This window comes from Xylona heveae (assembly GCF_001619985.1).
Source record: "Xylona heveae TC161 unplaced genomic scaffold L228scaffold_11, whole genome shotgun sequence".
In the NCBI taxonomy this organism is placed as follows: domain Eukaryota; kingdom Fungi; phylum Ascomycota; class Xylonomycetes; order Xylonales; family Xylonaceae; genus Xylona; species Xylona heveae.
In genome coordinates this window covers 479,930-505,585 of record NW_017264203.1, presented here as the reverse complement: position 1 = coordinate 505,585, position 25,656 = coordinate 479,930, and the positions used below count along the sequence as shown (strand labels likewise).

The 25,656-nt window shown below is 48.6% G+C and overlaps 12 protein-coding genes across 12 annotated transcripts; 5 read left to right on the top strand and 7 right to left on the bottom strand.

The window, feature by feature from the left end:
* Positions 1–35: 35 nt before the first annotated feature.
* L228DRAFT_250392 (hypothetical protein) lies at positions 36–1,287 on the bottom strand. The gene has a single exon (XM_018333323.1). It carries the CDS (start codon positions 1,089–1,091, stop codon positions 198–200), a length of 894 nt encoding a protein of 297 aa, XP_018185530.1. The 5' UTR covers positions 1,092–1,287; the 3' UTR covers positions 36–197.
* Positions 1,288–1,428: 141 nt separating this feature from the next.
* Positions 1,429–2,350, top strand: L228DRAFT_32867 (hypothetical protein). The gene is made up of 4 exons (XM_018336481.1): positions 1,429–1,506; positions 1,569–1,618; positions 1,709–1,779; positions 1,851–2,350. Coding segments are annotated over exons 1-4 (480 nt in total). The 5' UTR covers positions 1,429–1,504; the 3' UTR covers positions 2,208–2,350.
* Positions 2,351–2,913: 563 nt separating this feature from the next.
* On the bottom strand, positions 2,914–7,587 carry L228DRAFT_250390 (hypothetical protein). Its single transcript, XM_018333322.1, has 8 exons — positions 7,160–7,587; positions 6,943–7,062; positions 6,787–6,892; positions 6,499–6,732; positions 6,362–6,448; positions 3,532–6,307; positions 3,177–3,475; positions 2,914–3,120 (listed from the first exon to the last, which is right to left on the bottom strand). Exons 1-8 carry the CDS (start codon positions 7,366–7,368, stop codon positions 3,073–3,075), a joined length of 3,879 nt encoding a protein of 1,292 aa, XP_018185528.1. The 5' UTR covers positions 7,369–7,587; the 3' UTR covers positions 2,914–3,072.
* A 159-nt stretch (positions 7,588–7,746) lies between these two features.
* On the top strand, positions 7,747–8,453 carry L228DRAFT_285363 (hypothetical protein). The gene is made up of 2 exons (XM_018336330.1): positions 7,747–8,120; positions 8,178–8,453. The coding sequence occupies exons 1-2, from the start codon at positions 7,800–7,802 to the stop codon at positions 8,310–8,312; spliced, it is 456 nt and encodes a 151-aa protein (XP_018185527.1). The 5' UTR covers positions 7,747–7,799; the 3' UTR covers positions 8,313–8,453.
* Positions 8,365–9,110, bottom strand: L228DRAFT_250388 (hypothetical protein). Its single transcript, XM_018333321.1, has 5 exons — positions 9,013–9,110; positions 8,929–8,944; positions 8,775–8,837; positions 8,691–8,703; positions 8,365–8,634 (listed from the first exon to the last, which is right to left on the bottom strand). The coding sequence occupies exons 1-5, from the start codon at positions 9,070–9,072 to the stop codon at positions 8,547–8,549; spliced, it is 240 nt and encodes a 79-aa protein (XP_018185526.1). The 5' UTR covers positions 9,073–9,110; the 3' UTR covers positions 8,365–8,546.
* Positions 9,111–9,254: 144 nt separating this feature from the next.
* Positions 9,255–10,060, top strand: L228DRAFT_250387 (cytochrome c oxidase, subunit VIb). The gene is made up of 4 exons (XM_018333320.1): positions 9,255–9,396; positions 9,593–9,705; positions 9,774–9,837; positions 9,905–10,060. The coding sequence occupies exons 1-4, from the start codon at positions 9,351–9,353 to the stop codon at positions 9,937–9,939; spliced, it is 258 nt and encodes an 85-aa protein (XP_018185525.1). The 5' UTR covers positions 9,255–9,350; the 3' UTR covers positions 9,940–10,060.
* On the bottom strand, positions 9,700–12,155 carry L228DRAFT_250385 (sphingosine-1-phosphate lyase-like protein). Its single transcript, XM_018333319.1, has 4 exons — positions 11,960–12,155; positions 11,425–11,902; positions 11,232–11,365; positions 9,700–11,166 (listed from the first exon to the last, which is right to left on the bottom strand). The coding sequence occupies exons 1-4, from the start codon at positions 12,118–12,120 to the stop codon at positions 10,173–10,175; spliced, it is 1,767 nt and encodes a 588-aa protein (XP_018185524.1). The 5' UTR covers positions 12,121–12,155; the 3' UTR covers positions 9,700–10,172.
* A 238-nt stretch (positions 12,156–12,393) lies between these two features.
* Positions 12,394–13,231, bottom strand: L228DRAFT_250384 (ribosomal protein L30). The gene is made up of 2 exons (XM_018333318.1): positions 13,167–13,231; positions 12,394–13,108 (listed from the first exon to the last, which is right to left on the bottom strand). Exon 2 carries the CDS (start codon positions 13,081–13,083, stop codon positions 12,823–12,825), a length of 261 nt encoding a protein of 86 aa, XP_018185523.1. The 5' UTR covers positions 13,084–13,108; positions 13,167–13,231; the 3' UTR covers positions 12,394–12,822.
* Positions 13,192–16,080, top strand: L228DRAFT_263287 (exocyst complex component Sec6). Its single transcript, XM_018334480.1, has one exon. The coding sequence runs from the start codon at positions 13,601–13,603 to the stop codon at positions 15,866–15,868; it is 2,268 nt and encodes a 755-aa protein (XP_018185522.1). The 5' UTR covers positions 13,192–13,600; the 3' UTR covers positions 15,869–16,080.
* Positions 16,055–19,961, bottom strand: L228DRAFT_214123 (NUC173-domain-containing protein; the record flags this gene model as incomplete). The annotated part of the gene is made up of 5 exons (XM_018330022.1): positions 16,055–17,404; positions 17,453–17,833; positions 17,889–18,206; positions 18,260–19,849; positions 19,902–19,961. The coding sequence occupies 5 exons, from the start codon at positions 19,959–19,961 to the stop codon at positions 16,055–16,057; spliced, it is 3,699 nt and encodes a 1,232-aa protein (XP_018185521.1).
* Positions 19,962–20,580: 619 nt separating this feature from the next.
* Positions 20,581–21,739, bottom strand: L228DRAFT_214024 (DUF1751-domain-containing protein; the record flags this gene model as incomplete). The annotated part of the gene is made up of 2 exons (XM_018330018.1): positions 20,581–21,283; positions 21,345–21,739. The coding sequence occupies 2 exons, from the start codon at positions 21,737–21,739 to the stop codon at positions 20,581–20,583; spliced, it is 1,098 nt and encodes a 365-aa protein (XP_018185520.1).
* Positions 21,740–22,672: 933 nt separating this feature from the next.
* On the top strand, positions 22,673–25,199 carry L228DRAFT_32714 (WD40 repeat-like protein). Its single transcript, XM_018336480.1, has 7 exons — positions 22,673–22,864; positions 22,961–22,977; positions 23,048–23,196; positions 23,250–24,350; positions 24,412–24,858; positions 24,938–24,974; positions 25,039–25,199. The coding sequence occupies exons 1-6, from the start codon at positions 22,815–22,817 to the stop codon at positions 24,962–24,964; spliced, it is 1,791 nt and encodes a 596-aa protein (XP_018185519.1). The 5' UTR covers positions 22,673–22,814; the 3' UTR covers positions 24,965–24,974; positions 25,039–25,199.
* The last annotated feature ends 457 nt before the right edge of the window (positions 25,200–25,656 follow it).

Genomic DNA, 25,656 nt, shown 5'->3' with positions numbered 1-25,656 from the left:
AATAAAAAAACTGACAACTGGCCAGCCAATTGATTAAAAAAAAAAAAAAAAAAAAAAAACTTAATAACAAGCACGAATTTGATATCTTAATATGCCCTTCAATTCCCTCATCATTCGAACGAAAAACCCATGACGCCAGAATTTCCCAGAACACCATGCTATAATAACCGGAAAACGCACATATTAGAAAGGGTCTCTCAAGCCGCGGCTTTACCCTTGCCCTTGATGTCATTCAAATCATCAGCATCCATGTTCTCATCTTCAATCTCCTCCTCCTCCTCATCGCTCATGAACTCGTCGTCCTCATCGAAGCCAAAAAAAGTTCGACCAGGAGCCACGTCAACAGACGAGGGCGGTGAAGTTGCCGTCGAGCTTGAGGGCCCCGCATCGTCCTCGCTCTCGTCGCTTGCCCCCTTTGAATTGCTACTACTTGAGGTATCGGCAGAAGTGCTCAGAATATTGTCGCGATAATGTCCATCTTTCATAGCAGCCAGGACTGCCTCTCTGGTTCTTTCTCCGGCTTCTTCTTTGTCTTCGACCCATTGACCATCCACTTTTCCCTTTGAACTGCTCTTGATTTCATGTTCTCTACGCTCGGCCAATGCAACAACTTCCTCCCAGCGTTTGCGTCTCTCGTCTTTTTCCTTTTTCTCCATGTCAGGCTTAAGTGCGAGATACTCGGCAAGAGCCTTAGCTTCATTGACCGTTCGGAGGCGCCGCCCGTCAAGATTCCGGTTAGATCCGTTGTCCTCACCCTGATTCTTCTTGCGACGGGATGACATTCGACCTCCCGCTGCACGTAATTGGGAACCAAATCCACCTTTACCACCACAGAGAGGCACAGATAGTCGAAGGGGTAAAAAGTCATCTCCATTTGTCAAAAGTGAGGACACCGATAGAGAGGACGGTAAGATTTGCTTATTTTCATTGGATGTTAGGATTAATCGCGAATGAATTGCTGGAAGTCGCTCCCATATTTGTGATGTGAGGTCGGATATCGACGCAGTAGGTGACAGCTGAAGTGAGAGCGTAGGTGGCAAGCCCAGCCCGGGGAAAGAGCTCAAAAGGATGTTAATCTGATGGGATGCCATGACAAGTGATGCCAGAAAATGGCTGAAGCTCTTCTCCGATTGATATATGCAGAGTTTGGATGACTAGGATGTAGAAGTCAAGATGACGATGTTGCTTGCCCAATCAGCCTCTAACTTACTCTAAGCGTTCGATGGCTGGTGGGAGATTCCAGGCTCCGCTTTATTGCGCTAGTGGCAGAAACCGCATCTTCTAGATGTGGCGTTTTGAGCATTCGCGGGGATTCGTGGCCACGATTTCGCCTAAGACCTCCAATCTGATGAACACATGACATCTGGTGGGTGTGGCTGAGGGCTAAGGGTTGCAAGCCCTCAACCACACATCGCCTATCCCGAATTTCGCAATTCTGGGTTCGACGACAACGACGACGACGAGCATCCGACCCGGCAGACCGATAACCCAGCACGCCGCAATCATGTACGTTCTGAATCCGATGTGAATGTTATATGCTATCAATTTCACTGCTAATTATATTGCAGGCTCATCCCCAAGGTTGACCGCAAGAAGATCCACGAGTACCTCTTCCGCGGTATGGTTTCCACCGGTTTACAACGCGCATTTTAAGGCGTGCCTTGACAGATGAATGAACAACGAGCTAATTTGGAATGTTGCTAAATAGAGGGTGTACTCGTTGCGAAGAAGGACTTCAACCTCCCCAAGCACGGTGACATTGACACCAAGAACCTTTACGTACGTCGCTCTACACGAGTTTAGATAAACCCGTCAACTTTCGCATCAGTTATACTGAGACTGTAATACAGGTCATCAAGGCTTGCCAGTCCCTTACTTCTCGCGGCTATCTGAAGACCCAGTTCTCCTGGCAATGGTACTACTACACCCTCACCCCTGAGGGTCTCGACTACCTCCGGGAATGGCTCCACCTCCCCGCCGAGATCGTCCCTGCTACCCACATCAAGCAGCAGCGCTCTCACGTTCCCCCTCGTGGCATGCTCGGTGGTGAAGAGAGACGGGGTCCCCGCCGCGACCGTGGCGACAGAGAGGGTGGCTACCGGAGACGCGACCAGGGTGAGGGCAAGGAGGGCGGTGCCCCCGGCGAATTCGCTCCTCAGTTCCGTGGTGGCTTCGGCCGTGGTCGTGTTCCCGCCCGGGAGGCTTAAATTGGCGATTATTTGATGCCATTAATACTCTTCAAAATAATCAAACGGAAAAGTAACATTTTTCAATTTGGGATGGCTTGATTGGGCCGGATGGTAGCGTGTCTGGTCGAGTGACAGAAATTGCCGGGGTCGCATAGGTCGAGTTGCGCGGTTGACACCGCAGTCTTCGCGTCTGTGTAGCATAAAAATACAGACGATTCATTCTTCGTCGGTTTTTTCAATTTGCTTGCGCCATAATCCAACCATTGTGATCGGACTCTGGATTTCGACAACCGCAAAATTTTCTTAACACTTGTGTGAACCCAGAACCTTAAAGCTTATGGGTAATCTGCCCGTTTTCACTGCCTGGATTGATGACGGCCCAAAATTGCATTTATCGGAACCGTTAATATACTCATTTCCTTCCAACCGTTGCCAATGCCCATTACTAGTAGATGTGATCAACCCACCCGGAGTAGGACGGGCTCGCGCTGTTGTGCACCACTGCGCGAGAGGAGTAACCGCATGCACCTGGGGTTTAACTATGACAGTTGAGGTGGGTATTTGATCCCTAAGGGCAACTATAAGAAAAGTCCGGGCGAAACCAGCGTAAACTTCAGGCATACGCTATCGGAGGACGTGTTCTCAGCCCTCCGAACACTGATAATGACGAACACGGTTCTCATAGTACAGCGCAAAACTCAGAAATTTTACTATTCTTTAAATTCTTTGTGCTACACAGACCAGGGATCATATAGGAATGCGGCGATTGATCCAATATGGAAGTTTAAAGAGGATTTAGATGATATCACGCTGAAAAATTTTCTACATTCCCATATGTACCTGTATAAATAAGAGTTGCTGGTCTTGTTCGTGACCAACATTTTTAGATTGGGGTCGCTCTGCTCATGCCAATCAACCTTCTCACACCAACCTATAAGGCTATCCGTCAGCTAGGCACCATTATAAAAACCCTAAAGTATCGCTTACCATCCACTGTCCACACTCTTCTGTCTTGTTTGTCATAAGATCGACCTGAATCGCCTGAGCCTCTACGTAGTTTCTAGACTGAAGGGCCCCAGCTAGATGGGCCATATTGGTGATTGTGTCCGATTTCAGGAGGTCTTCATTGTTAAGGTGGTCGAAGAGGATATTCAGACGCTTCTCTGTGTCATTGACTTGAGCTCTAAATGAGCTAGGAGCTTGCGATTTAACACGTTGCATCTCATTACTAAGGATTTCATAAACAGGTCGTGCTTGCTCTGGAATGTGAGATCGGTCACCAGGGGCTGCTTGACCGTAAGTAAGGGTGTTATCACAAGGTGTGAAAGCGATCGATACTCACGGAACTTTGGTTGTGCAGGGGACGGCGCCCTGTGCGACTGCGCTGTGCTTGGCCTTGACCCCTGAATTGATCCTGCCGCTGGGCCTTGGAACTGAGCTGGGCTCGGCTGCGGGGGGAAAGGCTGAGTTGGGGGAAAGTTCCCTGGTGACTGCTGTTGTGAAACTCCGGTACTCATAGAGGCATAGGGATTAGGAGGAGGCGGTCCAGGTCGAGCAGCCACCATTGTTGGTGGAGGAGCCATTTGTGACGAAACCTGCTGGGGGACTGGTGCCGGAGGAGCCGGGGCATATCGGTTGCTAGAAGGTGGCCCAGCAGGAGGTGGGTTATATGGTGATGGACCGCGGGGGATAGTGTGTTGTTGCGGAGCTGCACCCAATTGTGGGCTTGAGACATGTGGAGCGTAAGCCGATGCGGCTGCAGAGGGCGGGCGATCTGGATGCTGCATATGAGGCACAACTCCACTGACGAGCGGCGAGGTCATCCGAGCCGGAGGGGCTGGCCCTTTTGGCGGAGGAGCGAGAGGAGGTGTTGCTCTCTGCTGTCCATTAAAAGGCGCTGGTGGCGGTGGGGCAACAAAGCTAGGTTGATTCGGAAAAGGTGAGGTAACTGTTCCAGCACCAGGTGTGCCACGTCGAGAGGATGTGGTTTTGAGAAATTCAGGCGTATCATTCCAATTTGCTGTGGCACTGGCTTTTGGCGGTGGAGGAGGCATCACCGAAGGTGTAGTAGCAGGTACGCCACGAGCTGCTCCAGCTCCTGCTGCTGCCAGGGCTTGAGTTGGAGGAGGTCCGACAGCAGCGATGTGGCTTGCTTGCTGCGGAGACTGATACGCTGAGCCCGAATAAGCTGTCGCAGCTGCCGACGGAGCATAAGGATTCGCGGGCTGAGCGGCGGCTAAACCAGCATACGGATTAACTACCGGAGGAACTTGAGAAGGAACTGACGCCGAGGCTGAAACGGGCGCCGGCGCGGGACCATGAATATTAGTCGCAGCTGACGGCGGAAACACAGATTGTTGTTGTACGGGAGCGAAGCCACTTATCACCGGCTGAACGCGTTGGGTTGATCTGGCGGTTGCAACAGGCTGGCGGCCAACTAAGTTTGAAGTCGGTTTCCTAGACGCTTGTGCCACGCGGTTCTTGGCAACCTCAGCCGCAGGATAATTTGTCGGTAGTAGATTAAGGTATCTCTCGGCAATTGGCAACTGGCCATGTGCAGAGACAATATCAGCATACTCGAGATATTTGTCGTAAAGAGCCGACAATTTCCAGTCAGAAGACTTCTGGCGATCCGTATCCTGAAATTTGGTAACTTCTCGGAAAACAGTGACCTTTTCAATAAAGTCCTGCAGAGATCTGACGTGAATGGCGAAAGTGCTATTGGCTGATGACTGTCCCAGGCTTGTTTCCTCGTTTTCGCCAAGCTCTTCGACCCAAATTGAAACAACTTTTTCCAGCTTTGATCCGACAAGATAACAGAATGAAGCATCTTTTCGAAGCCCAGAAACGGACCCATTTTCGACATTGCCGTCTCGGAGACGATCACCCAAGGCCTCACAGAGATCAGGGAACTCCTTTTCCTCCGCGTAAGTGCAAAGAATGGCAATGGCATCTTTCCAGTTTGCGATATCCGCATTATAGACGATGTCCCAAAGGTTTTTACCGACAACTGAAGCTAGCAATCGGAGGTAATTAGGACCCTGGGCCTTCTTTGTAAAGTAGGCCGTTTGAGCTTTGTCGATACACTTCTGCCCTCCACATATTGCTACCATAAAAGCGTCGGACATCCTGTCTTCTTTCAGGCATACATCAAGGGCTTTCTCGAATTGGCCAAGTACCAGCGCATGGGTGATCTCCTTATCTGCCTCGGATTCAGAACCGGTGTAGATCTGAAAGGGGTTGTTCGTTTTCGCTCCCTTGGTTGCAGCGAGCTCTGACAAGAACTGATCGCTGTCTCCTGTATTCTCGAAGAAAGCCGAGAGACGATTATCCTTTGCTTTTGCTGAACCGTTGGGCAGTGCACTTAAGGTTCCCTCCGACCTCTCAGCGTCGCTGGATGCTGGTACTGGGACTGGCGGAGACTCAATCGTACTACTGGTCGCAGAGAGACCCAGATATTCAATCAGACCCTTTCTCGGGTTTTCAGAGATCAATGTCTCTATAACTTTCCAATCTGCCTTTTCTTCCTCCGATTTTGCTTGAGCTATTCTTGATTCGCATATGCTTGCGAGATCGCCCTCTTTCAGCGATTGCTCAAAGTCCTCCGTTGCGGTTCCAACTTCGGAATCTATCACAAAAGGCTGTACTTGAATTTTTGACGTCCTAGCACCGCCCTTTGCAGGAGCTTCGCGTCCCACAGTAACAATTTTGCCTCCAAATCCGAATGATGCAGACACGGGCCGCTCAAGCCACTTCGGAGCTTTCGGGAGCGAAAACCCACCAACCTGCGGTTGTGTTTGTGCCTTTGCAAAAAAATCCTCGTCATCTAAAGGTTGCGATTGAGAGGCCGCGACTTGGTCGGTGGGAGGTTTTGTGTTTTGAATTGTTTGAACGGCGATCTTGCCATCAAAAGATGCCGTAGCAAGCAGATTGGGATTATGAGGGTTCCACTTTGTTTGGAAAGTCCAGTTTGTCACAACGGGAAACTCTCCAAGGGGCTGGCCAGTGTGGGGGTTCCAGCATATTGTGCGATTGTCCTTGCCACAAGAGAGGAGCAGGTCACTATCTTGCCGACACCAGGACAAGGAAAGCACACCCTGCTCATGTGCTAGCATCGTCTAGCAATTGGTCAGAAAATCGGTTTGCAAGCGTTGTCAAAGCTCAAAACATACCCTTTCAGGAGCATTTGAGTTCCGAAGATCCCAAACAAGAATGAGTGGATCAGTATCATTCGGAATCGCAGTGATGAGCTTTGTCGGCTACAACTTGGTGAGCTTATGTGATTAGGAAGGGTAAAGGAGATACTCACCACGTCCGGATCCCAGGCGACCGCACTGACTGGTTTTCGCCCAAAATTATTAAGAGTTAAACTCTCCTTTTTAGCTTTCACGTCCCAGACAGTGACAAATCCACCGCTACTGCCAGTGACAAGAATATGCGGGACTTTCTTATTCCAATCCAGACTTTCGTAATCATCCGCTCTAGCAGCCGGGTTTCCCAAGCGGAAAGGGTTCGCGACATTGTTCAAGTCAGAGATAAAAAGCTAGAAGACGTTAGCAAATAAGGAAACTAATTAGCGCTGTTCATGAAGCCTGACCTCTCCTTTTGCACCGGCTGTTGCCAATAATTCGGGTCTGAAGGGATTGAATTGCAGAGACTTAATTGCGCCACTGTGTTTGGTCGTTCTCGACAGAAAAGATCCGCTGCGAACGATTCAGCAAATTGTTGAAGGAGAAAAGACACCCGTTAATACCTTGCCCCATTGTATAACTTTTCCGCATCCCACAAATCTAATGATCCATTTTCCAGAGCTCCAGCAATTATTCCTCGAGGGTGACCTCCGCTGGCGGGACCCCAAGCTATATCGTGGAACCTAGCTAAGTTAGCACACACCCCAATGCTGGGACAAACATGCGTTTATTAATGATAGAGATGCCCCAGTAATGCCAATAACGCCGCAAAGACCTTACCTGGAGTCCGTGCCAATACTTGCGGATGGCTGAAGCTCTATGCCTTGAGCAGAATCTCCAAGCTTTAGATCCCACAATTCAAGCTGAGTCTCGTTTGAGAAGTCAGCATCGACGGCGCCTGCCTTCGTGCCAGTAGCTAGCAGGGGCAAGGCTGTGCCTGGTGACCATGCAAAAGTTGCAGTCCGAGGAATCTCTCGGAGACGGACCATGGCGTGCAATTGGACGTCACCCTACAGAGGTCCGAGCTAATAACGTGGTGTCCGATTTATAGACCAAAGAGCTCGCAATCTTAAATGTTTGACATGCAGCCCGGCAGGGTGCTGGTTAAATTGGATTAAATTGAGCAGATTATCGAAGTGGGTGATGTTGGTATCTTGTAATGGCTGTAGAGCTGGTATAGGCCCGAAACCCCTTGGTTGTCATCTCCCGTATGGCAGTCTGGCGTCAATCTGGCCTTCGCGAAACAATCGCCAGCTTACGCTAAGCTTTGGTTGGCGATAGGAGCCGACCACCCAATTGAAGTTAAGGCACGTGATATCAAAGTGCGAGGCCATTCTCCGCAGTTTGAATGCTTCATTCCGAGCACCGATTTTACACGATAAATTTCGCAATTGCGTGTACGCCTGGTACAGTTGCAATCATGGCGGATACATCGAGATTAAAATCGACCATCTATGTGGGCGGTCTCGATAATGCGGTTACCACGCAAACCTTGCATGCTGCCTTCCTGCCTTTCGGCGAAATAGTCGATATTTCATTACCAAAACCTGAAGCCTCTTCTTCACATGAACCGCACCGGGGTTTTGGGTATGTGGAATTTGAAATATCATCAGATGCTAGGGAAGCCATCGATAATATGGACCAGAGCGAGCTCTACGGACGAGTGATCAAAGTAGCCGCGGCAAAACCACAGAAAGAAAGCAATGAGGGATTAGGTAGCAAATCTGCAATATGGGAGCAGGTAGGTTGTTCGCCATGAAAACTGCAAGTATTACGGTCTCTGATTTACATTTCTTAGGAGGGATGGCTAGCCAAGCATGCTGTGAGCGAAGAGGATAAAGTAGCTGTCACGGGATCTGGCGATGAGGAAAGAGCACAAGATCCCATGCAGGGTCTGGAAGGTTTAGATGTTGCTGGGCCTAAACCTGCATGATTGAGCAAACAAAAATCACGGTCAACATTTTCAGCAATTGAAGAAAGGCGTTAAGGTAGATAATATCGAGCGCGAACGCGAATGAACTCGGCGCTCGGAGCAAATTTGTGCATTTGATTATGTATATTTAATAATCCGAGCTGCAACACATTATTTTGCGCATAACACAACCATTTGCAATTTGTGCGCATATCTGAGACTCGAATACCCGTAATGTACAAATGAATCTGACACTTATTCCTTGCTCGACCGAGTAAGACGGAGCTGCTTGTCAGTGGTAATCTTTCTGGCCATGGAGTAGCCTGCGGCGCCAACAGCAACGCTGCAATGAGATGTCAGCAAGGCGAGCACAAAAGAAGCTATGATGCGTATCCTTACACAAGGACGATACCTTAGATGCCCGCAGTTAGCAAAGTTCATTGCCCTAGGCTCCAATCAATTGAGCAACCAAGTTGGACTTACCGAGAGGGATCAACTCCGGGGGAATCTTCTTCAAGGTACGAATACGCTGAGAAATGGTGTGTGCTATGAGAAAGATTAGCCGTCTTTTGCTAGATGTCGGGTTAAAGCCATTGATAGTTGTTGCAATTGGGCTTTGAGGTGTCTAAAGACAGACCTGCTTGATCCTCTTTCTGTCAAGCAAAGGTTGCTTGGTTAGCGCAAGAGCGACAAAGTTCCTTGAGGGCAAGAATTTGCTCACAGGCACAGATCTCATCAGAGGGCGAGCGGGCTGCATCCTCAAAATGCGAGTGGGATACATTGTGGCTTTTAGCGACAGAGTTTTCGTCAATTGGACGTTGTTTGTTCTGTGGTCGAAGGGTGAAGGGAAAGGAAGTGTAGCTCGGACGTCAGAAGGGGGGTGTCCCGGTCTCTTCCCACCAGCCGCAAGTGGCTCAAATCAAATCGCTAGCCGCTCTTTCGGTTTCTGCGAGCGAGCTCGCCCACATCTATCGTCGCACTGCTCTTCCTCTCCACATCGATTGACATTCCGCCAATTGTCATCTCTACTTCATCCAGATCCACACCTGCGCCCTCAAAATGGCCGACGACGACCGCGAGACCAAGCCTTTCAAGTTTGTTACTGGTGAGTGCCTAAGCATCCCTACATCCGATCGGACCAAATGCTAACTTTGACTCTGCAACAGCCGGTACGTAAATCATCGTTCCACCCTGAGGGCCATGTAGATACCATTGGTCGCCTCCTTAAGATACGAAGCTTTGAATACTATGTTGAATTGACAAAAAAGCTTCTTTGCCCTCTCTGACTTCAAGACTTTTAGGCTTCGATGCCCGCTTTCCGAACCAGAACCAAACCAAGCACTGCTGGCAGAACTATGTCGACTACCACAAATGCATCAATGCTAAGGGTGAGGATTTCGCTCCTTGCCGTCAGGTACGTCGCAAAATATTATTTTCCAACTTATATCTTCTTCAATTGATTCTTCTGACTGTTTGCCAAAGTTCAAGCTAGCCTACCGATCTCTCTGCCCCAGCAACTGGTGCGAGAGATGGGATGACCAGCGCGGTTCGTATGCCCCTTCGGTGTCCTTCATACATTCATATTCCCGTGCTGACTGTAGCTCACTATCAAGAGGCCGGCAACTTCCCTGCCCGTCTGGACCAGTAAATGCTCAATACCTATTCTTGGGCTCTCAGCGGGATTTTCTTGTGGATTGTTTGATGGACGGATACTATGTAGCAATAGATGGCAGAACAATCAAATTGATATGTGCTCTTAATTCCATCCGTCTTCTGAGTGCAATTGATGAAGGGGAAAGGGAAAGATATCTACAACTAAAGTACATTCTGCCTCAGTCCTCCACCTGTTTGCATATTTAACTTGTCTTATGAACGAGTTCTTTAGGCCTTGTAGAGGAGGTCTAGAAAACCTCCAGCGAGTTCTCGTACGATACTACTGTTAGGAACGCTTCCCGCAATCCCATACAAGGCTGCAGTATCACCCTTGGCGGCACCTTTCTTCCCCTTCCCTTCAGCCATACGCACCCTTTCTTTTTCCCTTTCCTCCTCCACTGTGGCGACTAGATCTTCGATGAGTTTATCGATAGCACCTACCATTGGCATCGTAAATGCGACATGGATGGCCGCAGGGCTTTGTAATGCGTTCAGATGCCAGCCCTTCGAGGACATCGCATCAGCAATATCGTAAATGTTTAGAGATGTCGATGTAAATGCTACTACGCTGACCAGCGGGCGACCAATAACCACGAGATCATTGCTGAGAGCGGGATTTTCACGAATTTCCATCTCGAACCTCTTAGCAGAGCCAACTATTTGATGGCATGCCTTTACATAGCCCGCTTCTCCTTGAGACATCAAGCTTGCCCAACAGCCGGCAATCAACGCACCGGGGCGTGATCCAGCAATGCTAGGCGAAGCATAAACACCGCCTGACCAGTCTGTCGAGATATAATATTGGTATCTGCGGAGTTCCTGGCTTCTATACAGAACTGTTGAATTCCCTTTGGGAGCAAAACCATATTTATGGGTATCGCAGCTAATACTTGTAACTCCCTTGAGTCGGAAGTCGAATAATTCCGTCTCAAATCCAGACTTTTCGAGGAATGGCACCAAGAAAGACCCAAGGCAGGCATCAACATGAAGCGGGATCTTCCTGCGGGTGGCCAGGCGTGAGAGGGCAGGAATATCATCAATAATACCATGAGGAAAGTTCGGCGCAGACCCGACGAGCAGAACAGTATTGGAGTTGATCAACCGTGATACTGATGGGATGTGTACCTTGTAGTCGGGCGCCGGACAGTCGACTAGATGAGTTCGAATATTGAAGTATTCTCCGGCCTTCCGAAATGCAGTGTGTGCTGTGGCGGGAAGGATCCTGTTGAGGCGATTTCTCGTAAGCTTTTCTTTGACTCGTCCAGATACATGGGGTGGATTCCTAACATTTCAGGCTCGATGACACCGCGCTCGGCGTGCGCTTTCTGACGAGCACTGAGACATGCCATTAAGATAGATTCAGTGCCTCCGCTGGTTGTAACACCTGCTGCGCCTGGCGGAGCATTAAACATCGAAAGGACCTAATGCCGATTAGCCCTATGAGAATGACAGAACAGGTTCGAACGTCGAATAAACTTGCCATCGCAACCACTTCTGCTTCCATTTTACGGACACCCGGGAAAACGTCTGGATGAATGGGATTGGCCACAGTAAATTTCCCAAAAGCCTCCATTTGAAGCTTCGCCATCTCATCTCCACCGTGGTAGACAGCACCACTGACATAGCCGTCCTCCCACTTCGTGTGATCCATCTGGCTCAACCTTTCCAGCTCTTCTTTTACCTGCTCCTGAGTCCACCCTTCTTTTGGCAATGTCAAGTAACGATTTACTCCAGGGCCGCTTGGAACAAGCTTTCCTTCTATCTTGGTAATGGCCTCGACAATTTGTTTCTGCACTTGCTGTTTGACGCCGGGAGTACGTAGCAAAATACCGTAGAGCACGCGTCGAATCGCTGTATAAATGTCAAACGTAGAGCCAATAATACCGCGCCCTTTAAGTTGAAGGAAGGCTTTTTTCATCCAGCGCAATAGGAAGAGAATGAATATGACATTGCGAAGCCTAAGCACAGATATCAGCATAGAACCTCGGAAGATAAATATTGCGGATCAAACGCACAAGTCAATATTCAAGGCGAGCAATTGACCCTTTGAACTCGCCCTTTGTACATTGAAGCTAGAGCGCAGGCTAACTGGTAGCCTTGAGGAGCCCATTTTGCGCAAAGAGGCAGCGCTCAGTGCTTTAGAAAGATCAATGCGGCCCAAATGAATTGATCTCATAGATGCGGAGTTCGGTAATTATCGCTCTCCAGATGTACTCCGCAATGTTGGGGAGCATACGATGTCACTTTCCACCTATTATCACATTCGATACGGCTGGTACCCGAAGCGGCTGGCCTGCTGGCTGGTTGGATGCGGCTTTTACCGGCTCCGTACACGCTGATATTATTCCTTCCCGAGCCCGTTCGACATGATATACCAGAGCTCAGATTAACTTATAGATCCTACAATAGGAGACATTTGTACTATGATCTTATTATTATCCTTTTTTTTTCTCTCTTTCTGGCTTGTGATGACATCTCGTCCATTTATCTAAATACTCCAAGCCAAACTCCTTCGGAATAAGGCCTATCTCGCTTTTAACATGGTTTCAATATCAAGCCAATAAATACAGGTGCGAAGGTATTCTTAAGCTTCGAAAAGATACTTGAATATGCTTGAAATGAGCTATTTGATTCCTAAGATCTCCATGACGATCCACCACTCTTGTTGATTGAAGCGCAGCTGATCAGATCAAAAGACACGAAAGGTCATGTGCCCAGGAAAACTTTTAAAAACGCCTTGACGCCATACTATGCCAAATATTGGCCTGAAATATATTCGGGAAGAAGGCGTATTGACGTTTTGTCCTCTCCCAGAAAGTACCCCTAACAATAGTAAAAACCCCCCAAATGCGATTTGTGAATTGAGAGGAGCCACGAATTATCGCGAGATTGCAGACTCGATGTAAAAGCCAGGATCAGGTTTCCTCAATTGCCGCATTTCTGGTTTGGAAAGCGGCTCTTCGACTTCGGACACATCGACCAATTCCTTCACTCTCATGATTTGGCCCGCGACCTGTGGGCTGACGGGATGATAGACTGTTCGCATCCGTTTCCTTAAGCCAAGGGCCTGAAGAACGCCAGAGCTTTTCCGAGGCAGTCCAATGGCTGAGCGAAGGAGCGTTATCTTGAAGAAAGCCATCTTGATTCGTGTTCGGGACGGTGATCTTTGTTGGTGTCAGTTGCGCAGTTGAGGAAGTTTTGTTGAATTTAAACCAAACTTACCTTCGCGATTTCTATGTTCGAGAAAACCTCCCGTAAGATCGACGGTGTCGCGACGTTGTCTTGCAAATGACCATGTAAATCTCGAAGACTCCGGTGAAACGGAAGACGTTTGACCAAATCCTGCGGAAGTTTCCGCTGATGCCTGCCGGAAACGCCGCGAGCGAGGGAGGTCCAATCGGAGCCAAGCAAATGCTGAGCGTTGCAAGTACCGGGTACGTACCAAGAACTACAGCAGGACAGTACTACGCTAGTCTCTTGGAGCTCCCCTGTCCCTACCCGAGGCTTCTCTTCCTCGCGTTGTCGCTCACTTTACCGGAAGTACGTAGCAGTATTCAGAGGTTTCCAGATGAGCAACTTAAACGAAGCTTTTAGGCTGCTCGAATAGCTATTGCATTTGACAACACACTAAAGGGGAGCCTTGTTTAGAGCATGGCATGAAACAGTCATCTATCACCATGATCGATGAGGATGGGGTTATCTTCAAGCTCGATGAGCTGTTGCGGCATCCCGAGGATCTGGACAAGCTCTCAGCCCTCAGGGCTGACTTCATGCGCAAGAAGGCGGCCGTCGATACACAGCTCAAATTAGGATTGAAGGAGCAATTGGACACGACGCAGATGGGAATAGACTCGATTAATGATGGAAAACGGACAGTCAATTCGATAAAAGAAGAGATGATGAAGATCGATAAGCTGTGCGCCGAATCTCAGAATATGATCCGAGATTTCCCTAATATCAATCTTGTGTCACAAACGCATCGTAACTTCACCCAGGTTGAGGCAATGAAGGAGAATCTGGATACGTTCAATGACAAGCTCCAGAATCTCAAAGATTTGTTGAAAGATGACGACGAAGACATCGAAAACCAGCCCAATCTGCTTGCGATCCATTACGGGCTGACAAAACTCAGAGATATCCGGGACGATGCCATGAATCAGATCAAGAGAGCCTCTGACAAATCTTTGGAGGCTACACTCCAGGAATATTTCAGCCGTCTTGATGACGTAATTGAGTGGTTTGACGACCATGTCGGTACTGCATGCATGAACCTCATTCCCTTGGTCCAGGCCGACAATAAGGGTATGGTGGTGCGACTTGCTCTTGTGATCGAAGAGGAGGAAAGAAGCGATAAAAAGGTAGCGGCGCTCCAAGATGCTCAGAGAGATCATAAGGAGCTTGCTTCGCGTTTCAAATCCATGGCCACCGGACCAAAGGAGCTTCGAGGATACAAGGAAAAGTTCCTTCAAAGCATCGAGTTACACGCACAATCCCAATTTGAAGAAACCGAGGCAACCTTTTTGGAAGATTCAAGCAAACTGGACAAGTGTACGAGATGGTTTTTTAACGATCTTTATGTGGTCAAGATAGGCATGGTGGGGTTGATGCCAAAAAGATGGAATATCATGAAGACATACGTTGACATTTATCACCATCTCATGCATGACTGGCTTGTCAAGCTAATCGATGATCCAAATCTGAAGCCAGCAAACATGCTTGCGATCATACATTGGGGGGAGAAATACTACGCCAAGCTTGAAAGACTTGGTTTCCAAGAAAGCGATGTGCAACCTCAGCTAATTGACAACCGCGAGGGGGAGCTTGTGCGTGAGTGGCGTCAACTCATCATCAAGTATCTTGATGAGTGGATTGATCGCATGTTTGCCGGCGACAGAAAAGTGTTCCTTGAACGCAAACCCGACTGTCTGGACACCGATGAAAATGGCTATTTCCGAACCAAGACACTGGGTGATATGTGGCGCATGCTGAGAGAGCAGGTCACCGCGGCTGGGAACTCGGAGCGCGCTGATGTCACTGAGGGTGTGATCGATGCAATGTTCCTGACTCTCAAGCATCGTCAGACCATGTGGCAAAAGGTCATGGACGAGGAAGCCTCAAAGTACACCGGCGGACAAGGCGAGCAGGAAGGCCTACAGATTTTGCAGGACTGGCTCGTGGCCATTTCTAATGACCAAATTGCTTGCATCGACGATAATGAGGAAACTGGGCAGCTGGGATATCTTTCACGCTTCAAGCGCGACTTTGAGCCTCTTGTCACGCCCAAATACATGCTCCATGCCAGCAGCCAGATTGAAGGCCTTCGAGATGGTTACGTCGACCTCGCCACACATTGCGTTACAATCTTTGTCTCCATCGTCTTTGCTGTAGATCTTCGTTCAACCATTTCGGACTTCTTCACGCCAAAGTGGTATTCCGAATATGGCATGAAGCGAATTACTTCCACTTTCGATGACTACATCTCAGACTACTCGGAGGTGCTGCATCATAGCATGGTGGATATCTTTGTGGAAGAGCTCTCTGAAGAATTGTTGATCAGATACTTGTCAGGCGTTCGAAATAAGGGAGCTAAGTTCCGACGCGTTGATGCATTCAACGACAAATTCAAAGACGACGTTATCACCGCTTTCCAATTCTTTGAGAGGTTCCCGGATTTTGCAAACATCAAACAGAAGTGGCGGGTTGTGGATGGTTTGGTGCGCCTATTAGAGGCGGAAAAACATGCCGTTGCTAGCGTCTACGAAAGCTTCAAGCAGGAGTACTGGGATGTCCAGCTGAGCTGGGTTGAGGCCGTCTTGAGGTCCAGGGACGACTTTGACCGAGGCATGATGAACAGCGTCAAGACAAAGGCAGCTGAAATGCACGTAGAGAGGGGACCAGAAACTATCATGAGCAAAGTGAGATGATAAATCCTGCATGCACATCGAGCTTGTCTGCTCTATTTCTCATTGAAGATTTGCATCATAATCACCAGAGCGAGGCGTCAGGAGAAGTGGAGTATGTCGTCTATATAATCCAGAATTCACTATAGTATCTTGCAAAACTTTTTTCCGTAAAAGCAGACCCTGCGAAGCTAGAATGTATGCAAAAATTTAACGCCGTCCGTGCTTGCCTCCAGAACCACCTTTTTGTATCCGTCCGCTTTTTGTTTTTTGTGCCCCCAAACCTTTCCTTTGATCCTTCCTTTTTGGTCCTCCGCTCCCGCGCTGCTTCGCTTTCATTTTCTGTGCTACCTCCTCCTCATCTATTTCCATCTCTTCGTCATCATCGTCTGTGCCTCTCTTGTTACTGAACTTGAGCTTTCCGCGCTGGCCGCGCTTGGGCGCGTCTTTGCCCTTCAGCGCCTGCACATAGGCGTTGATACCTCCTTCCATTGAACCGTCGCCAGCACCGACATTGCCGTCCTCACCAAAGTCCATCATCTCATCATCGGAATCATCGTCAAGCAGAAGTTTGCCATCCAGGTCAACCTTTGCTTTAGTCTTTGATGCAGGCGGCTGTCGGGACTTGAGGGGTTTCGTGGACGAGATGTTTGCCAAAGCTCGCCGGTCCAGAAGATCCAGAGGCTCGTCTTCATCTTCGACAATGTACGCCTGCCCAGTCTTGGGCTTTCTGCCATGCTTGCCAAGAACTTCGTCATCACTAACATCAGAGCCGTCGGAGCTCTCATCGCTACCATATACGGCCTCATCATATTCGCTCTCAAATCGGCCTTTACGGTTTGTCTCTTTTCCAGTGCCTTCATGATCTTTGCCCTCATCTTTTCTCCTCTTGCGACGATCTCTTGTCTTGCGAATGTTGGTGATTAGCTTCTTGTCATCTTCAGGCGTGCACTTTTCGACGACAGAGAGACCAAATCGACGAATCATTCTTTCGATAATATGCTTAACCTTTGCCTTGAAGTGAGCCTTATGTTCGTGGCTCCAGACCATGAGGTTTGGAAGTAGGGTCTCAAGTCGCGGCAGCATGAGAGAAACCGGCAGAGCAATGACTGAGACCTTGACAAATCCGAGGACAGAACGGACAATCTCTCGGTTGTTTGATGTCAGAAAAAGATCCATGGTCTGGACCAAGTCCGTCACAACAGCTTCCGATAATGATTCGCGGAAATGGTAGAGTATCCTTGTCAATGCAGTAATCGAAGCACTGATCATGTGTGGCGTTGATCCAGCAAGCCCCGCAGAGACCATGGTGAAATACTCCTCGATCGTGGCTGGCACATCCGGTGCATCGTCAGGCATATGCTCTACCTTGGAATTAACAACTGTGCCGCCTTCTGCCATCTTCTCTCCCATTAATACAAGTAAATCAAAGGCTGCAGCTCTCGCTTTTTCATTGACCTCCTTGCAGGAAATAACAACTTCAGAAAGGATGGAAGGGATGAAATGGAGATCAGATTGAGGAAGAAACGTGACAATCTTAGCAAGGGCATCCAGACGATCCTAAGTATTTATTAGCGGAGTTTTACGTATGGTAACAATAACACGTACTCTTCGAGCAGGCGCGGAAGCTTTCGAGGCGCTTTGAAGAAGCAGCTGTTGCAGCTCAACATTGCGCTCGACTAATGCAGCTTTGCCCAAATCGGAGTCTGCAAGGCGCGGGATAAGTTTATATGCCTTTTTCTGGAGCTGGGGGTCATCGTCTTTGGCGACAATCAACGCCGAGATATTGAATAGCGTGGCAAAGCTCTCTCGCGGCAGGTAAATGGAAATGGTGATAACTAAATCCATGAGCGTGTGACTCATGGGTGGCATCTTATCGCCAGCGTTTTTCTCCTTTTGTCTTTGTTTATCCGCTTGAGTCTGGGCTCCGCCTTCTCCGAGAGAAGATTCAAGCATGCCCGTAACTCGCGCGAACGTCTCGATGAGTTCCTGCCTGCCTGTCAGCACATTCCGATCTATGATATGGCTGCTTTAGCTTACTGACCTTTTCTGAGGTAATACTGAGGAAAGTACTGATGCAGTTCAAAATGAAGCCCCTATACTGCGGAAGAGTCTGGCTATAGACATTAAAGAGCACAGCGAGCATATTTCCGGAAAATGTGGCTAGATGATCTAGATTCTTTTTCGCCTGGGCAATCGAAATCCTCCGCTGTTCGAGAAGGTTCTCGGGTTCTGTACCAATGGCCAGCACCGCCTTGTTCGAGTCAACTAAGAGCTGAAGAGATTTGCACACATCCACTCGCAACTCGGTCTGCTTGTAAAGCAAATTGGCGATGAGCTCAGCAAAGCTCTGGTCAAAGGCCTGAGGAAGAGTGAGTAAGTTTTAACTTTCCCTTTCAGTTGGATTGTACAAACCTCAATTATGTCCAACGGCAAGTCGCAGTATCCTGGTAGGAGTGCCCATATCTGCTGGACTAGCGTTTCAAAGATCTTGATTTCCATAGTTTTTTCGGCGCCACCATGGTTGATCACCCTTTGAAACATGGCCTCACTCAGTGGGACGAACTCGGATCGGAAATGCGCTAAATGGGCATTGTTGATGCTGTCACGAAGGACAGGTAGTAGCCAGGCTCTTCCTGGCTGTCCGGTTTTCGGCTTGGTCAAGTTGAGCGGGATCAGGTTCAAAACTGCCTCAGGGCCCATTGCACCTATTGCTTTGCCTAGTATTTCGTCGACCTCTTTCTTACTGGTGAAAGAACTGTTGTCGCGGAGATCGCCCAAGATCTTCACGACATCCAAGAGGAGTGGCGAACTTCTCCATCGCAAGGCGTCAAACATGGCACCCAGTACAGTAAAGACCTCCATCCAAGCTTGTTGGTATTTAACGCTGAGCAGGTCGACCCCGGACTTAGCAATTTTCTCAAGAATCTTTTCATCAAATATCGAAGGCTCGATGATTGCTGAATCTGGGACGCAATTGGCTAGGAAGGAAATGAGACACTCCGCGGCGGACACCCGAATATTGTGAGAAGAGGAAGCCAGAAAGCCAGAAACCAATGTAAAGAGGTCCGGCAATTTGGCAAATGTACTTTCAGGATCGATCTGAGCAGAAACATCATAGCCCCTAGAGAGGATCGCAATCCAGGGGGGAAGAAGCTGTGAATCATTCTGGGATGGCCGCAACTCAGAAATGACTTCCAAGAGGTGTGGAAGCTTCGTGGCAGAGAAGCCATCAGCCATTCCTTCGAATATGGCTTCAAAGACATCGAATGCTGCCATGGTGAGATATTCATTGCTTGACTTGGAGATGCTCAACAGTAAGTCACACAGAGACTCCATCTTTCGCGAAGGCCAACCGCCAGAAGCGTCTGCAATTGTCTTGACCAGTTGCAGGGCATGAATTAAGGATGATTCATGGGGACGCCCTTGGCTGTTTTCCCGGTGCTTCTTGCTTTTGCCGGTCGCGCTGGCGAGATCACTCAAACTCTTCAAAGCGGTTTCCGCACACATATCAGCCGCAGGATGATCAAGCGATGGACTCGGAGGTGGACTCTTGAGAATCTTGACCAGCGCATCCTGAGCCCGCTTTCGAACCTTCGGACGGTGGTCTACAGCAAAATGCAGTAGACCCGCAATGGCTCGTCTTGGGCCGACCTGAGTCTGTGGAAGCGCCCAGGCTGCCGCATCTTGTGCAATCAAAAGGGATTCAAGGCAGCCGATAGACGGTCGTAGAAGCGGCGCTTCGGCTTCAGCATTGGTGAGAGCGGGAGCAAGGTGTGTCAAAATTTGAAAAAACTTGGACCGTAGCAACGGCTGGGAAACATGAGGTGTTACCAGGTCCAGGAGGTATACAACTGAAGTCGCGAGTTCTTTGTTGACGATTCCAGTTTCGGATGATATCGATTGACTTAGGAGAGCGAGAATGGCTGCGAAATACGCTGTAGGGGTAAATTCTGTCTTTTGGTCTCGTAAGGTATCTTCCACGGCCGAAAGTACGCGCGCAGTCTAAAAATCGTTAGCAACAATAGCAAGTCAGACGACAGTCAAGAAATTGTACCTGCTGTTGATTTTGCAGCTTCGGCGACCGAATCTTGTCGAGCTTCTCCTGCAACGACATGGCTGCAGCAAACAGTGAGGGTCTGCGGCTTGAAGTTTGTCCGCAGCCGTTAATAATATTTCTCGAGATTTTACAACTGAGATCTAGTATTTGCTTATGTAATCATGGATAAACTTTTGATAGGCGTGCACTAGCCATCGACTACATTATTCCCTTTGCGGTACAGTAGTGGGGTGTCAGTCAAGTCACCTCACCTTGAAGGGTCTTGTTCCACTATATCACAGAAGGGACTGTAGCGAGAAATCAACGTAGTATAACTTAATAGCCAAACAATCAGGGAAGGCACCAGAGATTTGCCGGCTGACTATCTTCGTGGATGTCATTCCACAAACGGGAATGGATAGACGTCCTTCAGTCTTTGTCTTTTTCCAAACTAGAGTTACTCCACACAATGTACGTCTCAATTCCGTCCAAAAAGCATTGGAAGGCGTAAATTCGAGGAAATGCGTCGCTCTTATGCAACAATGATAGAAATTCGGATTTCACACAAGGAACTCTATTCTGAATTTTATGGCGAATATGATCCTAGGGAATCGGTCACTTTGACGCTTTGCAATCGTTTTTTAGATTTAGAAGAGATCAAAAGGAAAGCCGGCGAAATGTAATATCAATCGCATCATCACGCTTCTTGTTCAACACCTTTGTTCCTGTCTTCTCTGGGTTCCATGACTGGGCTTTGATCTGGCAGCGCTGCTGTTGGAGTGGCGTTTGCTTGTTGTTCCCGGGCAGCTGCAGCCGCATGAAGTCTTTGATCGAGTGCTCTTAAAGCCAGCGCTCGTCTCCTCTCAGCTTCTTCCCTCTTACCGCCTGCTCTTGTTGCCGTTCTGCTATTTCCTAGGAGGCTGGGAAGTCCTCCTTCGGAGCGTGCTAAAGCTTGCTCGTTGCCGGCGTCGATATGTTCTGCAGAAAAAGGTGTGCATATTCGCAAAGCAACAAGGGCCTGAAAGACCGCCTCTGAAAATGTAGCAATGGGGCCCTGAATTGCGTCGGGAAAAAAACGAGCAAACGCAAACGTCTCTGAAGCATCCCCTCTAAGGTATAAACCCTCGCCCGTGGAGGTGGAGGAGAGGGAAGGGCTCAAACGATAGAAGCGAAGATATGTCCATGACGCCAGGAATCCCGACCATGCCAGTATTAGAGCCGAATCAGTGCCTAAAATAATTCCGCTCAGAGTATTAAGGAGAACAAATAATGCCGGAAAGTGTTTGACCCTGATCTTAATGAGACCTTTCGCAATAGTGACCGTATGCTCAGGGACCAGCTGCTTGAAGGCCACAAGAAACGCGGCTTGAAGGCTGACACCCCCACATATTGTTGTGAGACTGATTGAAAGTAGACGTTAGGGTTTCTTGAGCTTGCCTAAAATTTGGACATTTCACTCACGATCGGTTGATGTTTCCAGTAATTGCAAACCAGATAATATATATTGCGCATGCACAGAGATTGGGCGCCAATGATATTACAAGGAGAAATTTCGCAAACTCGCGAGAACCCCAGGCACGTTCCAAATACTTGCCACCATATAGCAATGTTGTCCCAGTCACAAGCAGAGTGAAAATGTTCTCCTCGACTAATGTCGCAATAAGGAAAACCCATGGATAGAACCAGGATAATTGCGGCACCACCGTGAGGTATGGGACGAGTATGGAAGAAGGGGGGCTTCCATCGGATCGCGAAGCGGACTCACGATATCGTAATGCGGCAGACAGGAGGGACAGGCAAATGAGGAGAAGCAGTAAGCCTCGCGTTAATGGGGGAATATTGATGCGTGTCGGCATCTTGTCGATGAATGGCTCTCAAGCGTAAAGCAGTAAGGCTTTGCTGGCGAGTAGGATGAAATCGCAACTTGCGAGTTTCGACCGTCGTCAATGGAGATGTGAATGCAAGGGAAGGGCAACAACCGAGGACTTATGACATGAACTCAACAATGGAGAAGCACGGCCGAAGCAAACCGCTCCTGTCTTTCGAGGAAGCGGTGGGAAAAGAGATTGAGCGGATAATCAGCGCCGACGACTCTTGAAACGATGAAATGAGCCTCCATTATCCTCAGCAACGCCGAGGTGTAATATTGTCAAGCTGTCTTTGCTGTGCGTGGCCATAACTATGTGGTACAATAACAGAGTAACTCGGCACTTGCCCAGGACGAAATCCTACTAGAGCGGAACCATCAAGCCGCCGGAGTTCCGCCTAGTAAGCCGCTCGATCTTAATAAGATCTGGGAGCTTCACAAGCCAACCCAGCAGCTTTGAGACTCAATGTCTCATTGAAATGCATGTATTTGATCACCTTACGGGAGTCACCCTCCACGCGTATTTATGGCATTGAGAGGTGATATGCAGCTTGAAGGCTCAGTTTTAGATGGCAATTGTTATGCAATTCAGGGCTGATGGGGACTTGATGAATAACCGGAAATCTCTGTTTAACGTCACTTGCGTTATAAGTCTTTCATTTCTGTATACACATTTAAGCTTTCATCAGAGTTATCCACCCTCAACAAGTCGATATAAGCTGTACGGAGAAGGCCAACTTGCGCGTTTGACCAACCAAACGAGGGGAGTATGACACAGCAGTGATCCCACTCGTGTGGGAGCGTTGGAGCGTTCGGTTCGCTTCCGTGCCACTGCAGGGTGAGCCAGACGCTAACTAGCCGCGGACGCCATGTCAAAGACCCCAGGCGAATCTTGATGCCTCTTTCCAATTTAACTCCCTCCCATAGACAGTGCGACTGTTATTTCCGGAGGTTTGGCGTGGTTGCCCCTCCTTCGAAAGATATTGCGATTACTATCTATCAGGTTCCAAAAACTTACACCTAAAGTGCATGTCTTGTGCGACGACCTGCTGAGTACTGGCGACATGGCCGCCGGATCGTTGACTTCGAATCATGTCAATTACCTTGTCTGGAGGTATGCATTATGCGCATCCACCTGCGGCTCCCATTTTCCTTAGCGCCGTCGCATCGGCATATGATCAATGCTAATATATTGGTTTTCTCTTTATAGATATCTGCAAGAATCTGGTGGGATCCCTCGAACTCACAGCGCGACCGCTTGGCAAACTGATCCAAATCTAACTATATGACGATCTAGGTCATGGAGAGGCCGCCGTGAAGTTGCAACGAGATTGGAACTTGGACCCTCAATCACTATCGTTTGCTCCATATATCAAAACCCATGCACTGGTGTCCCTGGTCCAGAAAGGCCTTCAATATCACGATATCGAACAATCTATTGATCAGGTCCGTACGCACCGGAAAGCTTCAACCCAACTGAGCTCTAAAACTAGAAGTAGTATGGCAAGAGTGTTTCACCTTCGCAAGCCACTCTTTTTTTTGGCCCCGAGCGTGAAACCACCTTCAATGAACCGAACGGCGATGTTAACGAAGAAACCGAGCTCAGCTCCACCTCACCCACTCAGCGCAAACCCAGTCGAGATATTACCTCCACGAGAGTCATTCCAAGTAATTCTACTCAGACCAGTGCCAAGAGGAACCGAAAGACCAACGGAATTCCTGGTAATGGCGACGCTATGGAAATAGACCGCGATGGATCGTGGAATATTGAAATTGAGCAGCCAAGTATGCCACCGAAAAGAGACCCTTCGGTGACAGATTCGCCTGTTCCTGCTCCATCTTCAGTATCTCAGGCCGAAGATTTAGGCCAGATTCCTCCGCCGACCCCTGTGCCTATCATCACAAAGGGGAACAGCGTTGGTATGCAAAGCTATAAAGTCACTGAGCTTGGTCCCGGGACAAGCTTACTCGCATTTGGATCAAATAATATGGTCTTGTATTCAGCATGGAATCCTACTGATCCGACTGCATTGATCACGGCGGGGGAAGGGATTTGTAGTCTCTGGAATGCGCCTACGGCCGTTGGAGCTGCTCCGAAACGAATAGATCTCGGCGACCAAGGCACAACGAGTTTGGTCACGGCCATAGCCTGGCATCCCACAGGGGCCTCTCTAGCTATTGGGATTCGGGACTTTTCCCGTCCATGGCATAGTCAGATCTTGATCTGGAGCAGCGATGGCGCACTATTACATATATTGCCCGCAGCAAGAGATCCTCTTTTCGCCCTTAGATGGAATTCTGGCGCATCCCTTCTCCTCGGCATTTCGAGTAACGAGTCAACGAGTCATATCATGGTTTGGGATCCTTCAACTGGCGCAACTATTGAGATGCTTGAAATGGCCCAGCCTGTACTGGATGCCTCTTGGATCAACAGTACGGATTTCGTAGTCTGCGGTCATGAGACGCTTCAAATATATCGCGTTGCGGGGAACATCATTCTGCTTCGCGCATATGAGACTCGTCAAAGATGGGAAAAGGTTCGATATGATCCACACTGCAGTACCATTGCTGCATCTGCAGAATCGGAACCTTGGCTTGCGGTGAGTGATTATTGTGATGCCGTGGCAAATGTCATTTCACATGCTAACTTACTGAACCTAGCTCATCGCAGCTGAGAAAGATACACTGCAGACACATCTTGCTCATGATGAGACCATAACGGCTCTGGAGTTTCAACCACTCACCAATCCAAGTGCCTATCCCGCAGGTTCGCCCCGTTTGTTAGCCACGTCGTCAGTTGACGGGTCAATACGCCTCTGGGATGCTCGGAGACCGTTCCAAATTGTCCACCTTTTGACTCTTGGTCATGATCTTCCCGCTATGACACTGAGTTTCTCGCCGGATGGTTTCCTTCTTGCGGCAGCCGGGTATAGCCGCGTACTTATTTGGCATGCCGAAGACGGGGGGGTTCCCAAAGCCAATTGGAGCGGATCCTGCGTTGGATGGACAAATGGTGCCAATGACGAAGGAGACGGTCAATCCTCTCTAGATCATAGTCTATCCTGGGATGCCAATGGAGGGAGACTGGCATATGGTCTCGGACATCAGGTTCGTACTCTCCCGTTTGATTTCATGTCTTTCAAAAGCCATGCATGAGCTGGACTGCTGCTAACGGCTCAACTTAAAGGTTGCTATTATCAATTTTCGCAAATGAAATCACATCGGTATAACCACTCCGACCTTTTTATTTTGTTTTTGCCTGTAACTTCTCTCGTCTGATTGTATTAGTATTCAAATTTGGGAAATATTTGGTGGTTAAGGCAGGTGAAAGGAAACATTTTTAGCTGGATCCCGGTATTCTTGGCGCGATGGGATGGCGCTGAGTGAGTGCATTCGGGTTTGGCGTTTTTTTTTTTTTTTCCTTTCTTTTTTTGAGTTTGGTTATCACGGATTCCGTCTCTACAGGTCGGGAGTATATATTCGTTGGGATGACTACACCACCACATCTCGATGAACACAAAAAATAGATTTTCGAAAAGTCAATTTTGAGCCAAAGTCTCGAATTAGATTGGCCTCAACTGGATTTTGAAATTTCCTGGCAGGTGCAGCTGGTGGCGTGATGAAGAGTTTATCAGTTATGCTCTTACTCAATCCTCCATGTAGAGACCGGGGGTGTTGGGGGGGGAGGGTCCGGAAACATAGGCTAAGGGCACAATCATTCCTGTTCCGATGCTGCTTGCTATCACTTGGCAAATTAGTTATGAAACAATTTGAAATAGCACAGGCAAGGATATTCTTAGGATTTTCCCACAAATCTCAGTCTGATCCTGGTCGAGCCAAGTCAGGTTAAGCAAATGTTGTCGTACTCGTAGCAATGATGGCAAGAGCGTGAATAGTGGCAAAACA

Excerpts from the sequence above, each read along its gene's own strand:
- L228DRAFT_250392 (XM_018333323.1), bottom strand. The coding sequence starts at position 1,091 with ATGGCATCCCATCAGATTAACATCCTTTTGAGCTCTTTCCCCGGGCTG.
- L228DRAFT_32867 (XM_018336481.1), top strand. Across the intron at positions 1,619-1,708 it reads CCACGAGTACCTCTTCCGCG|AGGGTGTACTCGTTGCGAAG; the intron begins GTATGGTTTCCA and ends GTTGCTAAATAG. Across the intron at positions 1,780-1,850 it reads TTGACACCAAGAACCTTTAC|GTCATCAAGGCTTGCCAGTC; the intron begins GTACGTCGCTCT and ends ACTGTAATACAG.
- L228DRAFT_250390 (XM_018333322.1), bottom strand. The coding sequence starts at position 7,368 with ATGGTCCGTCTCCGAGAGATTCCTCGGACTGCAACTTTTGCATGGTCA. Across the intron at positions 7,063-7,159 it reads AGTATTGGCACGGACTCCAG|GTTCCACGATATAGCTTGGG; the intron begins GTAAGGTCTTTG and ends TAACTTAGCTAG. Across the intron at positions 6,733-6,786 it reads CAGCCGGTGCAAAAGGAGAG|CTTTTTATCTCTGACTTGAA; the intron begins GTCAGGCTTCAT and ends AACGTCTTCTAG.
- L228DRAFT_285363 (XM_018336330.1), top strand. The coding sequence starts at position 7,800 with ATGGCGGATACATCGAGATTAAAATCGACCATCTATGTGGGCGGTCTC. Across the intron at positions 8,121-8,177 it reads AATCTGCAATATGGGAGCAG|GAGGGATGGCTAGCCAAGCA; the intron begins GTAGGTTGTTCG and ends TACATTTCTTAG.
- L228DRAFT_250388 (XM_018333321.1), bottom strand. The coding sequence starts at position 9,072 with ATGTATCCCACTCGCATTTTGAGGATGCAGCCCGCTCGCCCTCTGATG.
- L228DRAFT_250387 (XM_018333320.1), top strand. The coding sequence starts at position 9,351 with ATGGCCGACGACGACCGCGAGACCAAGCCTTTCAAGTTTGTTACTG. Across the intron at positions 9,397-9,592 it reads GCCTTTCAAGTTTGTTACTG|GCTTCGATGCCCGCTTTCCG; the intron begins GTGAGTGCCTAA and ends CAAGACTTTTAG. Across the intron at positions 9,706-9,773 it reads ATTTCGCTCCTTGCCGTCAG|TTCAAGCTAGCCTACCGATC; the intron begins GTACGTCGCAAA and ends TGTTTGCCAAAG.
- L228DRAFT_250385 (XM_018333319.1), bottom strand. The coding sequence starts at position 12,120 with ATGAGATCAATTCATTTGGGCCGCATTGATCTTTCTAAAGCACTGAGC. Across the intron at positions 11,903-11,959 it reads CTCGCCTTGAATATTGACTT|GCTTCGCAATGTCATATTCA; the intron begins GTGCGTTTGATC and ends ATCTGTGCTTAG. Across the intron at positions 11,167-11,231 it reads GGTGTCATCGAGCCTGAAAT|GATCCTTCCCGCCACAGCAC; the intron begins GTTAGGAATCCA and ends TCGCCTCAACAG.
- L228DRAFT_250384 (XM_018333318.1), bottom strand. The coding sequence starts at position 13,083 with ATGGCTTTCTTCAAGATAACGCTCCTTCGCTCAGCCATTGGACTGCCT.
- L228DRAFT_263287 (XM_018334480.1), top strand. The coding sequence starts at position 13,601 with ATGAAACAGTCATCTATCACCATGATCGATGAGGATGGGGTTATCTTC.
- L228DRAFT_32714 (XM_018336480.1), top strand. The coding sequence starts at position 22,815 with ATGGCCGCCGGATCGTTGACTTCGAATCATGTCAATTACCTTGTCTGG. Across the intron at positions 23,197-23,249 it reads TCGAACAATCTATTGATCAG|TATGGCAAGAGTGTTTCACC; the intron begins GTCCGTACGCAC and ends AACTAGAAGTAG. Across the intron at positions 24,859-24,937 it reads CATATGGTCTCGGACATCAG|GTTGCTATTATCAATTTTCG; the intron begins GTTCGTACTCTC and ends CTCAACTTAAAG.